Below are 12,493 nucleotides of genomic sequence, written 5' to 3' on the forward strand. Positions count from 1 at the left end.
TAGGATTGCACCATTAAACATTTGGAAAATATATTTGTTTTTCAAACATACAGATAATTTATACATTAAGAACCCTTTCTTATACCCCCCAATAATGTAAACTGTAGAAATACAATTAGCTTGAATAGGTAGCCCTTAAGAAGTTACTCTCTTGATTCTTAATTGATACAAGAGGAGAGAATGATTAAAACACCACATTATTTATACAAACCAAGCATGAGAGATTTTGGGAAAAAATGTTTATTTTGAAATACACTTTTAAAAAGATACTTTCATTCCCAAATTTTGTTGTTACCAATGTGCATTTGGTAAGACAATATTATAGGAAGCAAACATGTTTCACCACATTCTCTGTACAGAGCTCTAAAATGAGCTGCGCTGTTATCTACAAGAGATCAACCTGCACTCTCATGTGGGGAGAAGGCTTGGGGCTGATGCCACTCCCCCCCACCCCATCCCACAGAGGGTTTGGCTGGAGCCAGGGGATAGAAGATCAGGCCCCTGCATACGCCTGCCTGCACATGCGCTGGCATAAAGGTTTTTTTCTACAGTTCAAGTCCTTGAGCCAGAGTTAGCTCCCTGTGGAGGTTCTTGGCTGCTCTAGAAGTCCTGCCGCGGGGTGTGAGTTAGACTGTGCCTCCGCAGATCACAGTTTCGCCTGAACACTTTGCCGCACTGCTCACAGTTGTAGGGCTTGATGTCTGTATGGGTGAGAAGGTGAGTTTTCAGGTTACTTCTTTGATTAAAGGTTCTTCCACATGTGGGGCATTTGTGTGGAGATTCCTGTTCAGATTTGAAGCAAGCAAAGGATTAAACCCTTTACAAACTACCTGGATTACTGAGTTTTTCAAAGTTCACTCATTATATTTCCTCCCCCACTCCCCACTTTTGGCCGCGTTACATTGTATAACACCACAATGGTGGGGGATAAATAAACCTTTGCAACCTAAGCACTTTTACTCAGAACCACGTTCTATGAAAATCAATGGAAGTAGTTTCCCCATAAGGCTGCAATTCTATGCACATTCAAATTGGCAGTAAAAATGAAAATAATATGTTTTACTTCTAAAATACATAAGACTGGGCTGCACACATATTTATAGACTGATCCCATATATGTTTACTGAGAGATAAGTCTTACGGCATTCAGTGGGATTTACTCCCAGATAAATATGCACAGGATTGTGCCCTTAGTGTCCTGGGTGAGTATCGAAGGCTAGTACGCTTGCTGTATATTTGTCTGGAAGCAAGTCTCAATAAGCTTCATAGAGAGCTAAACAGTTGTAGGACATATAAGTTGCGGTTGGACCAGAGAGACCTGGATTCAAATCCTTCCTCAGCCAGAAAGTTCACTGGGTGACCTTCTGCCAGTCACTTAACTCTTTGACTCACTTGATGATTGCAGCCTAACTTGAAGGCAAGTTCTATGGAGCTCAGGTATGGTTTACTTCCAATAAATGCATTTGGGATCCAGGTGCAGGTCACATATCTGCAGTACTTTACAGCCTGTCGGAAGTACCAACTGAGTTCTCAGGGGCTTACTCCCCAGTAAGTGTGGTTAAGATTACAGCCTGTGGATATATCTTCCTGCCTGTCAAGGTCAGTTCTTCTCACTTCATCACATTCCCCCATCTCTGGAATTCACAGAAAAATGTCTCATACTAATCCACTCTGCTTCCAGGGGATACTTCATGTCTATCAGTGAAAAGCTTTCCACAACGCAGGTCTTTAATCTGAGCTTTTCAAACAGAGCACAGGTCTTATCTAGCCATTTATAGACTACTTCAGAAGTGCTAGATTTCTCAAGGACCCTTTTCCGCTTGGGAAACAAGCAAGTCTTGTACCAATGCAGCCTGAACCAATGCCTGCTTACTCAGAAGTAAGTCCTGCTAAATCCAATGGGACTTACTCACAAGTAAGTGTGCACAGGATTGCAACCTTTGACAATGTGAGCAAGCTTATTAGATCCTTCTATGAGTCCCAGGATGCATCTTTTTTTTGTATAAGGAATGAGTCAGGTTGATTTATGTGACAAAAATGCATTAAATGACTGAACAAGTGAAATAAGTGTACAGGGTTGTGTTGTGCTTTCTGCGTATTGAGGTGATGTGGAGGACAGTAGCAGAGAACATGTTTCAGTTAAAAAAACAACCACACATCTATCTTAAGTTGTGTTTCTTTACTTATCCAGTAACTACATTTAACTTTATACCCATTCATTAAAAAAAGCTGGAACAGAATTAAGATTAAAATAAACTGTCTAAAGTGATATGAGCTAACCTTACCTGCATGTGTAAAGTTTTATGAACTGCTAAAGTCCTGGACTGGCAAAATCCTTTCCCACATTCCTGACATTTGAACGGTTTTTCTTTGGAATGGATATACCTGGAAGCCAATAGAGGCATTTTGAATCAGTACCTGTAGACGCAGCAAGAGCCACAACAACCAGCAGCCTCTCTAGCTAGTTCAAGTCTCTGAAATCAAAATTATACTAAGCATAATTGTGCAAAAGCACTTTCCCCAACTCTCTCTCTATACTTTTCAGACATTTGACAGTAATTTTTCTCAATGCTCCTGTGCCCTTTTCTACTAACAAATTAAGGGGGCAATCCTAAACACTTTTACTAGGGAGTAAGCCCACTGAACAAAGTGGAACTTAGTTCTGAGTAAAAACGCATAGGATTGCTCTGCAAGGGTGTGATCCTACACAGACTTACTTGGGAGGAGGCCCTAATGAATGCAGTGCAACTTACTTTCAGGTGAACATGCATAGAACTATCCCCTGTCCTGGTTAATGTCAGTAGGCATTTTGCCTTTCAGTGTATAGATCCAACAGGACTGGGCCCACCATTTAGGTCTTGTAGTGGGAGGAGAAGGGACCAAAAATTCTTGTGCCTCTCAAAGTGAGCAACAGAGGAAAGGGGCTATTTGTACAAATGTGTACATTGTTACAAACACCTTGTTATTGTTTGTCTGGTGATGGGAGAGAAAAGAACAAACATCCCATTAGCATGAGGAAATATTCCTTTCAGGGAATCCCTTATCTTTTTCCTGCCTCCTCCCCTTTCCATTTTGATCCACATTTGCTAAGTTATAAATCTGCTGACATTTCCAGCCATGTCCTTACTGGATTTCTAACAAGTAAATTTCTAGTACAGAAGTAAATATGTGTTTTGCTGTGATCACCAAGCCTTTAACAGTACTTATAACCTTAGACCATCTGAGGCGAAACAAGAAAAAACAAGAAAGCCAAGTACAGAAGGCATTAAGAACAGCTGAAGGAAGGATCTGGGGGGGCCCTTATGGATCTTTCTAGCAGAACTTTTCTCAAGAAAGTCTGCAAGTGAGGGTTGGATTCTAGGTTCAATCAGAAATAAATTCAATTGAACTGAAAGGGACTCAGATTAGTCAACCCCTGTTGAAGCCAATGGGATTATACCCCTGCCCTCTCTGTACAGTCAGTTGGCCCCGCTGAAATAGAAAGACTTCAAAACCAGGCAGCCCCCTTCAGATCAATGGCACTTCCACACCAGACAGCCCCCCACCCAGTCTAAACTTCAGTCCCTTGGAGATAACTCTTACTGATATCAATCAACAATAACAACTAGCATTTTGACCACTCGGGCTTCAACTTGTGTTCTGAATTTCACGCATCCTTATAACAACCCTGTAAGGTAGGCCAGAATCATTATCCCCACATTATGGCTGGTGACCAGCCAGATGGGCGATTAATCAATTTAATTAATAAATAAATAACAGATGGGGGGCTGGTTGAGAGATATGGCTGCTTTCTCAGGGCTATGTGCAGTGCAATCCTATCCATGGCTACTCAGAAGTCAGTCCCATTGCTTTCACTGGGGCTTACTCCCAGACGTGCATAGCCCTAAGCAGCCCTAAGCGGTTTTACCGCAGAGGAAGGTTCGAGCCGTAGACTTGCTGGCTCACAGCCCAGCCTTGGGGTCACTGCTACACTGCGGTGCGCGGTTGATTTCCAAGGAAACGGGCGTGTGCCGGGGGTGCGGGTGGGTTGCTAGCCAGACGGCTGGGCCTTCTCCCTTGGCCAGGGGAGGGCGGAGGCTGACCTGTGGTCGCGGAGGTGGTCCTGCCTCCGGAAGGCCTTGTGGCAGATGTCGCAGGTGTAGGGCCGCTCGTCCGTGTGGGTCCTCTCGTGGATGAGCAGGTTGTAGGACTTGGTGAAGTGCCGCCCGCAGAACTTGCAGATGAACTCCTTCTTGGTCTTGGACGGCAGCCGGCCGCGCGCCGGCTTCCTGTCCGGGGAGAGCTTGCCCAGCGCCGCCGACAGGGGGCCGCTCAGCTTGGCCAGCTCGCCGTGAGCCTGCGCGGCCGCCGCCGCCGCCTGGTGCGCCTTGGGCGGATCCTCCTGGGTGGCGGCCGCCGCCAGGTTGGCAAAGTCAAAGCGGGGCCGCTCCTTGCGCAGCGCCGGCAGGACGTGGGCGATGGCGGCCGCCTGCTTGGGGTGGAAGAGGTGCGTGGCGAAGGGCAGCGCCGGGAAGGGGAAGCGCTCCACCAGGCCCTGCGCCGCCGCCATCTCGCTCAGCGCCGAGCAGCGGCTGATCTCGCCCGGCCCGGTGCCGCCGGTGGCCGTGGCGGCGGCGGCCGCGTAGCAGCCCAGCGTCCAGTGGTTCATGTGCATCGTGTGGACGGCGCTCAGGCCGTACAGGCCCTGCAGGTGGTCCACGGCGGCCGGGAACGTGTTGACGGCCTGGAGGAAGGAGTAGTTGGTCAGCTGCAGCGACGGGTGCAGCGGGATCGGCGCCGGCAGGGCCTTGCTCCCCATCGTGCCGGGCCTGGCTGGCGGGAGGGGAGCCGCGGGTCGGAGCGCGCGCACGGGCGCCTGCTGTCGGGGCGCAGAGCCTAAGCGGGAACACACGGAGAGAAGGGGGCAAGAAGAGAGGTTATTCGGCGGGCGGCACTGGCAGATTTGAAAGGGAAGGCCAGGTTCTGATATGAGGGGAAGTTACCTTAAGATACAGATCGTTATTAAGGAGATAATCATTAATAATAAACAGCAACACACGTCAAAGGAGAATAGCAATAAAAACACACGTCAAAGAGATGCTATGCGAGCGGCGGCACAGTGTACCCCAGATACGGATTTGAAAGAGAAGGCGTGATTCTAACATGATTGAAAGTCATAATAATACGTCAAAGAATTGGTGGTGGGGTGTGGGGAGCAAAATAACGATCTCGCGGGACAGCAGCAACTACAGGCCACAAACTGATCACACTGATGAGATGGAGAAAAACCAAGCGCTTGGCGGGGAGCAAGCAAAATTGGGGAGGTGAGGCGTCACCTGACCGAGGAGAGGGCACAAATTATAAAGGGCTGGAAAGAGCCAAACCAAACATGGGATCACGTAGAAAGCGCAGGTGTCTTGGCAGGTAGTCGGCCAAACGCACCCCCCCCCCGAACACACACACGCACGCACGCACGCACACACTTTAGGGTAGGTTATTCTGCCTAGTATCGGACATCTCCATAAACCAAAGTTCAGACCCCTACGTGTGACATGCAAAGTGCGCGTGATCACGCGGGCTAGAAACTTTAAAGGGGGGAGAAATCCGATTCCGCCTCTTCCGTTTCTTTCACCAGTACGCCCCTTCGGAATGCGTGCGGTGATGGAGAGTTACATTATGCCAGAGCTGACGACAAACTTAGTATTTCTGAAACGGCGCCCAGGAGGAGCGAAACGTACCGCCCACAAATGCGAGGCGAACGCTCCGCCGCGCTGAGAGACGCAGGGCAGGAGCCGCGGACCGCCTGGCGGTTTGCAGGCCCCCCTTGACCTCGTGGTGCCACGGGTGGAAGCTTGAGCGCCTTTCCAGGAGGGCTTCTGACAAAAGGACGAGCCTTGGCTGCGAACCTGTTCCGGAGTCGTCCCCAGTGGACGTCCTTATGTTCTTAGGTAGGGAGAACGAGGCTGTTAAGACGGCTGTGAAACTAAACGAGAAACTAAAGCGTTTTCACTGACTGCCTTCAGTGTTTCAGGCCAGGCTGGGAAAAAGGGGGAGCGCGATATGCCTAGAATTCCCTCTCTGCCCTGGGAAAGAAGTGAAGAGTAAGAGAGCACAATCCCCTCACATGGTTTCTATGCCCGATTCACTAGCGAGCGAAAACGGACGAAGCCCCGGTCCCGAGCACGTTACCTGAAAGTTAGCCTCGCTTGTGTCGGTTCAACTTGCTTCCGCTGTAGCATCCTCCGCACCAGCGTCTAAACAGGCGCTTCGAATCCAGGCTCTCTGGTTAACTGCTTTGTGAGTTGCAGCTGTTGCGACTAGTCGATCTGGAATCCGGCCTCAGGTATAGGACTTAGCTTTGAATTCAGCTACACGCGAACAAAAAAAAGTCGATACCCCATCTCTAAACAGACATGCATCGCGCTGAACACGAGCGCAGTCTGAGCCTCCGCATTCCCTCCGTCCTCCGGAGCCTGTGGAGTTGAGCGCGCCTTGCTCCCAAGGAGGCGTGCATAGCATCTCGGCTTGCCTTGCTGGTCAGGCTGGGAGGGGGCCAAGGAATATTTCCTAGGAAGAAAATCCCATTGACAAGAATGGAATGTACTTCCGAGTAAATATAGCTGCAGGGCTCCTCCGGCCTGGTGGAGCGTACGTTGACGTTGACGCGCTTAGGATCGCAGACCAGGGTCCTGGGCAGAATTCCCCGTCTTCCACATTCGGAGCTCTGCTTCTTCCTCGAGCATCAGTAGATCGCGTTCTGGCTAGAAAGGATACAATCCACGTGCGGGCCGCATCCTGCTTCAGCCCAGGGCGTGAAATGGCCCAGGTGCCGTTTTTGAAGAGCGGGGCGTCAGCGCCGGGAATCCTCGCCGCCCTGCCTCGGTGGAAGGGAGCCCGGCTGAAGGCGGCTCCCAAAGCGTGGGTTTGAGGCGCGGAGCTGGGCGGCTTGAGGGCCCTTGCTCCGGCGTCGAGCCTCCGCGGGCTTTCGGCGCCGCTGGCTGAGGCTGGCTTTGGATTAACTCGGGGGTGGGGGCTGCTGGGGGGCGGGGGGAGCGGAGGGCGCCCAGCGAGGCGACGAGCCCCTCTGCAAGGCGTTGGGGGGAGGGGGGGTCGCCCTTGCGGGCTTGCCTGCAGCCTTGGCCTCCCCGGACGGTGCGCTTATTTTTCTTCCCTCAGCCACAACTCATTTATCAAGATAAGTGAACGAGAGAAACGCCACTCGTCCCAGCCACCCCAAACCCCAGAGTTACAGGCCCTAAATAAATCTGTTTTCCGGCCGGAGCTCTTGCAGCTGGCCGGGGCCACGACGCCACCCAAGAGGACTGCCGAGAGAGCGCTCCCGTCTGCCCGCAAGGCGAAGGGACGGAAAGCGGGCCCCTGCCTGGCGTGACCTTTGGCTAGGACCACCCCGCTCCCCTCGGAGGGTTCCCCTTCTCCGCCACGCAAATGCGTCCATCGCTCCATTCCGATTCATTCGAGGAGCCAGCCGCGCCCAAATTTGGTTTTCAGCGGCTCCCGTTAGGGTCACCCGGCGACCCAGACAAGAAAGGGGGCAGAGCGCACGGTGCTGGCCGTCTCCCACGTGGGTTTTAGTTCCCAGGTGGGCCACCAAGGAAGAATTCGGATTCAGGCCGCAGCACCGTGATCTGGGACCGGGCGGGGGGCGGGGAGGAGGCAGGAGGCGTCTTAATCAATCCCGCAGGAGTGCTATTGGCAGGCACCGCCCAGCCCATTCAATAGCATGTGATACATACCTCCCCCCACTCCCTGTCTAACATGGTCGTTTTGTGGCCATTTCTGCTCCAGGAACTTGGCTCTTCCCCGATCCGCTTTCTCACTACGTTTGGAATCTCTTTTCAGACTTTTGAAAGGAGTGTGGGAAATGTGATACTTCAAGAACAAAATAAAGAGGCACTGAAATCCAGTTGGGAGTTACAATTTAAAGGCTGCTGGGATAACTCGGAGGCAACCACATCTGTTAGTCTCTCCCCCTTTCGCGCTCGCTCTCTCATGTACAATCAAAAGTGCCTTCAGATGCTCTTTTCTATACACCCAGAGCCACGTTTTAAAATAATCCGTTGGAAGGGGCTCACAAGACCTGACACTTTATTGAAATGCCTGGTTACTTAATCTGGAACAATCCTATATCCATGAATGCGGGTTAGAGTCTATCTTGCACAAATGAAGCGGCGCGGGGAAGCGGAGAAGAATTTGCCTGCTTATCATTATTTAAACTTACACATTTGCAGTTTTAAAAAAATACATAACAATAACGAGGATGGCTCATCAGTGTAAATGAGTACCCGATTCGGATTAAGAGATCTTGAACGCTTGTTGTTCAATTGCACCTACAGGCCCAAACATCGCCCCCGCCCCGCTATCAAAGGGAAGAGGAGATCAGAAAAATGTCTCTCTGCGTGTGTTCTCACATAACATAGGAAGGCATTCGAAAGCGCTTTCATCTTTTTCGCGTTGCATCACCATTTAATAAACAGACGACGGGTCCACCCGGGCCAGACACCTCGTGCCGATCGCGCTGCCCTTTTCTATTAATGCAGTCAACCCTTTCTTGTCTGCGGTATGCGATCCAAGAGTGCATGGAGGAAGTTAATGGGCGGTGTGTGACAGTCAGAAGGTTTCATTCAACCCATTCAACCGAAACTATAAACTCCATCCCTAATTCAACTTTCCCACCACTCATCGCTTTCCCTTCCAAAATAAAGAAATCAGTGCATACGTAAATCACGGAGTGTCCGGTCCCCCTTAACTCCCCACAACAAAAGAACCGCCCCCGGATTGGGAAAGCTTGGTCGACATTGCCATGAGCGAGGGGGCGAGGGTGGGGGAGAGAAAACTCTTAGAATTCAGTGACTTCCCTGCCAGACTTTCAATGATATACCAGGGTCAAATTATTTCCTACCTCAAATGATAAGGTAGGAAATGATAAGAAGGTAATCCTATAAGTTTGGGTAGAATTATTTGATTTACGTAAAACATTATCCAGTATTATGCACACATACTTCTCCCAGTCGTTGGGGAGGAGGGAGGAGGAATGTGCTTTACAAAAACTGGGAACCCTCGCTTGTATATTGAAACACACACACACACACACACACAATCCTGCATGTAAAAGCCTGTGTTCTGTATTAAAATAGATGCAATGCACCAGAGTACTGATATTATGCCCACTTTTTTACATTTGAGATGTGGAACTCTTCCCCCACCCTGAACATTTCCTCCTCAGTTGTGCTTCCATCATGCACATTTACTAGGAAGTAATTCCCATTGATTTCTATCGCCTTTGCTTCCAAGTAAATGTGTTCAGAATTGAACTGCATCCCAATATCATTTGGCATTTTCTTTCCAAGCTGCTTGGTTATTTGAATTGCATTAACAATGTCTCCTGCAGATAGATCCTAAAACCACAGAAAGTTCCACTGATTAATGTAAAATTTACTTCCAGGTAGAATCCCGGGTACATATTTTGGCTGCAATCTTATGCACACATACCTGAGAATAAGCTCCTTTGAATTCAGTTGGACTTACTTCTGAATAGACATGCACAGGACTGAGCTGTTAGCAAAAGAGAATCCCATTAGAACCAGTGGCAGTTACTTTCAGCATAAACCTGTTTTAGGGGTGGTGGATAGGATGGGACGTACTAGGCCATTCATATACAGATAGTGATACCCAGTCACATTTTATTTTATATTAATTACTATCAATAAGGTTTGGGATATAAAAATTACTGACAATTATTTTATTATTAGAATTGGGGTGGAATATTATAAAAATATGTTTTACTATTTGTTTTGGTAATTTAAAAATTATAACACATTTAGACTGTAATCCTATGCATGCTTACTTGGGAATGTCACATTGAACTTCATGGGGATTACTTCCAAGTAGACATATGTAGGACTGAACTATTAAGAGGCCCTCCCTACTAAGTTTGTATAGAATTGTAAAATTTAGGTGGATATTTTATATGTTTACTCGAAAAAGAATATTGCTGATTTTAGCAAAATCCTTGTTTGCTTAGACTTACCTCTTGACAAGGAGATCCTCCACATGCCTCCATAGAAGTATATCTCATTTATTCAATAGGATATACATTACTGTTTATATTTCCTTCTTTTTAAAAACAAAATTATTCTCTATTTTTTAAAAAATGTGCTTAGGTTGTGTAGTATGCATGTATTCATTTCAGTTTACCAATTTTTGTTGTTTAAAAAGTGTATACAACATAACACAAAGAGGTGTTGTTTTTTAAAAGAGTTATCGGAATCTATATATCTTTATCTATTTTATGCTTATTACTGTATTTATTTTCTATTACATAGTATGTGTGGCTATACACTACTTCATAGTATCAAATAGAAATACCACTATGTAAAATGCCTCCCAAACAAAGTAAGTGTGTGGGGGGGGGGCAGGGGGGGAGGAGAGAGAGAGAGAAGAAATTGGAAAGCTGACCATAAACTAGTTATTGCTCTCTCAACGAGTTTGTAGGCTGAAATCCTAAATTCACATCCATAGTTCCACTAGGACCAACAAGACAGTATAAAGTAAATACGTATAGGTGCCAAATTTGACAATCAGAAAGTGTGTGGGGAGGAATTAGGCCAGAAAGTATGGTGTTTTTCCTTTGAGTGTCCGCCGGTAGTCAGGGTGCGAATCAAACACGGATGTTATTTAGACACACTGTCACTTCCCTTTCCACTCCGAATCCTTAATTTAATTAAGATCGGTGTCTACAGAACAAGCTTCCTCCCGATGTGATCTTTGGCTGGCGCTGCCTTTTCTTTTCAAGTGCTTCCGATGGCCAGGACTTAAAGGCAGGGAAAGTAGCGTTTGCTTTGATGTGAGAGTGAAACAAACAACTGCTGTTGATGGGGGAAGGCGGGGGTGGGGGTGGGGGAACTAAGAATAGGCTTCCACGACCCTCAGCTATCAGGTACACAAACATCAGTTGGAGATGGGGAGGCATATCCATTCCGGATCACCCCGGATTTTGAATGTTTGCCTAAGCCAAGTCTCTTCTAGCGTGCGAGCCTCGAGTGGAGAATGTAAACTTCCCTACGGAGGCTAGGGGAAGCCAGCCATTTAACCAGACGTGACGGAGCGTGCAGGCTCTGTGCGCAAAAAGACACAGATTTTAGTGTGTGTGAACGGCAGAGCGATTCAAACCGAAAGTAAACCTGAAGCTTCACGTCCACTCCTCCGAGACAGTTCAACTTGAGAGGCAAAGCGACACCCACGCAGCCCGATCTCTATCCACGTTTACTTGGAAGCAAATCGCACTGCGTCCAATGGGCCTTACTCTCAGGTAAGCGAGCACAGGATCGCAGTGTTGCATTTCTTCAGGTCAGCCTTTTCGGTTAAGCGCGTTTTAAGGGGATGCATTTTTTTAAAAAAGCTCCACAAGGAACGCTTCATTGGAGTATCTGGATCGATATGGAGCAGAGCTCCGTTTGGGATCCTCTACGGCTCCCCTGGGGACTTTCTGTACGGGTATAGCCGCTACCCCACGCGACACAGCACCTTTCCTGCGCAGCCAGGCTTGTAAGCCGGGTTGCCTCCCCGTTCAGCGCGGGGCACCATTTCGGGAGAGTCAAGAGGACGTGTGTGAAAGAGGCTTACCTACCTCCTCCTCCCACGGGCCACCTTCTTCCGACGGGCCTCCCAAGACCAAGTTCGCCCAGCGATCCCTAGTGCCTTGGCCGCAGCATTAGATCCACGCGGGAGAGGTGGAAAACTCCGCCAGGGTTCAGTCAAGCCGGCGAGTCCCCGGCGCCTCGGACATGTTACGGAAGGGCTTCGAGGAGACAGTGAGGCGGCTTCGGGGGCCGGCCCTCTTCGCCTTCCAGTTTCTCTGGCGGCTGGGAAGTGGGCGAAGTCCCGGCTCGCACGAGTGACCCTGCATAGAAGTGCTGCCCGGCCCTGCTTCTTTTTGAGCCTCTCGACTTCGACTCCAGCGAAGTTTGATACAAGTCTGAAAGGCCCCCTCCCAGATCCATCACATTTCAGCAGTTCAAAGTGGCGTGGAGCTCTGTCCCCGCCCGCGGTCCCACCCCAAGCCACAACGATTCGAATGTTCACGGCTTGAACATTCTAACCACGCCCAGCGCCGAACGCTCAGGAGGTTGTAAAGTTCTGAGACCGCCCCTGTGAAATCCCGCCTTCCACTCTCTTTTCCAACACTCTGTTTACTTGTGTTTGGATAGCAACTTGGCTTTAAAGGGACAGTGCTATTTCCCTCTCCCACCCCCTTCCTACATGTTACCTAAGGTGACTTTTTCCTTTGAGAAAACATGTTCGCTTCATAAATCAGATATTTCTTCCATATGCTTCTGTCCCTGGCTACATCAGCTGCAGGAACTTCAGTAGCTACCTCAGACCAAGCCCCTGAACTTAAACGTGGCCAAAACACCGTTTCCAGAAACTGAACGTTCTGATTTTATGTTATGTATGTAGTGAGAGTAATTTCTGAAGCCATAACATTCTCCCTATC

General features: G+C 48.7%; 1 protein-coding gene across 2 annotated transcripts; it reads right to left on the minus strand.

Moving 5' to 3' along the window:
• Positions 1-218: 218 nt before the first annotated feature.
• Positions 219-12,060, minus strand: OSR2 (odd-skipped related transciption factor 2). Of its 2 annotated transcripts, none has more exons than XM_084848001.1 (4): positions 11,627-12,060; positions 4,083-4,875; positions 2,286-2,385; positions 219-701 (listed from the first exon to the last, which is right to left on the minus strand). In XM_084848001.1, the coding sequence occupies exons 2-4, from the start codon at positions 4,796-4,798 to the stop codon at positions 627-629; spliced, it is 891 nt and encodes a 296-aa protein (XP_084704127.1). In that variant the 5' UTR covers positions 4,799-4,875; positions 11,627-12,060; the 3' UTR covers positions 219-626. The 2 variants fall into 2 exon arrangements, with proteins under 2 accessions (XP_084704127.1, XP_084704126.1); XM_084848000.1 differs by having other exon boundaries at positions 219-783; positions 11,627-12,056.
• Positions 12,061-12,493: the final 433 nt, after the last annotated feature.

This window comes from Heloderma suspectum, chromosome 4, assembly GCF_057233095.1.
Source record: "Heloderma suspectum isolate Gila_16-S chromosome 4, 16-S_ref, whole genome shotgun sequence".
NCBI classification, from domain to species: Eukaryota; Metazoa; Chordata; class Lepidosauria; order Squamata; family Helodermatidae; genus Heloderma; species Heloderma suspectum.

Coding starts and splice junctions, on each gene's coding strand:
- OSR2 (XM_084848000.1), bottom strand. CDS start 4,798: ATGGGGAGCAAGGCCCTGCCGGCGCCGATCCCGCTGCACCCGTCGCTG. Junction 2,386..4,082: donor GACCACCTCCGCGACCACAG/GTCAGCCTCCGC, acceptor ATTGGCTTCCAG/GTATATCCATTCCAAAGAAA. Junction 784..2,285: donor ATAAAACTTTACACATGCAG/GTAAGGTTAGCT, acceptor AAATCTGAACAG/GAATCTCCACACAAATGCCC.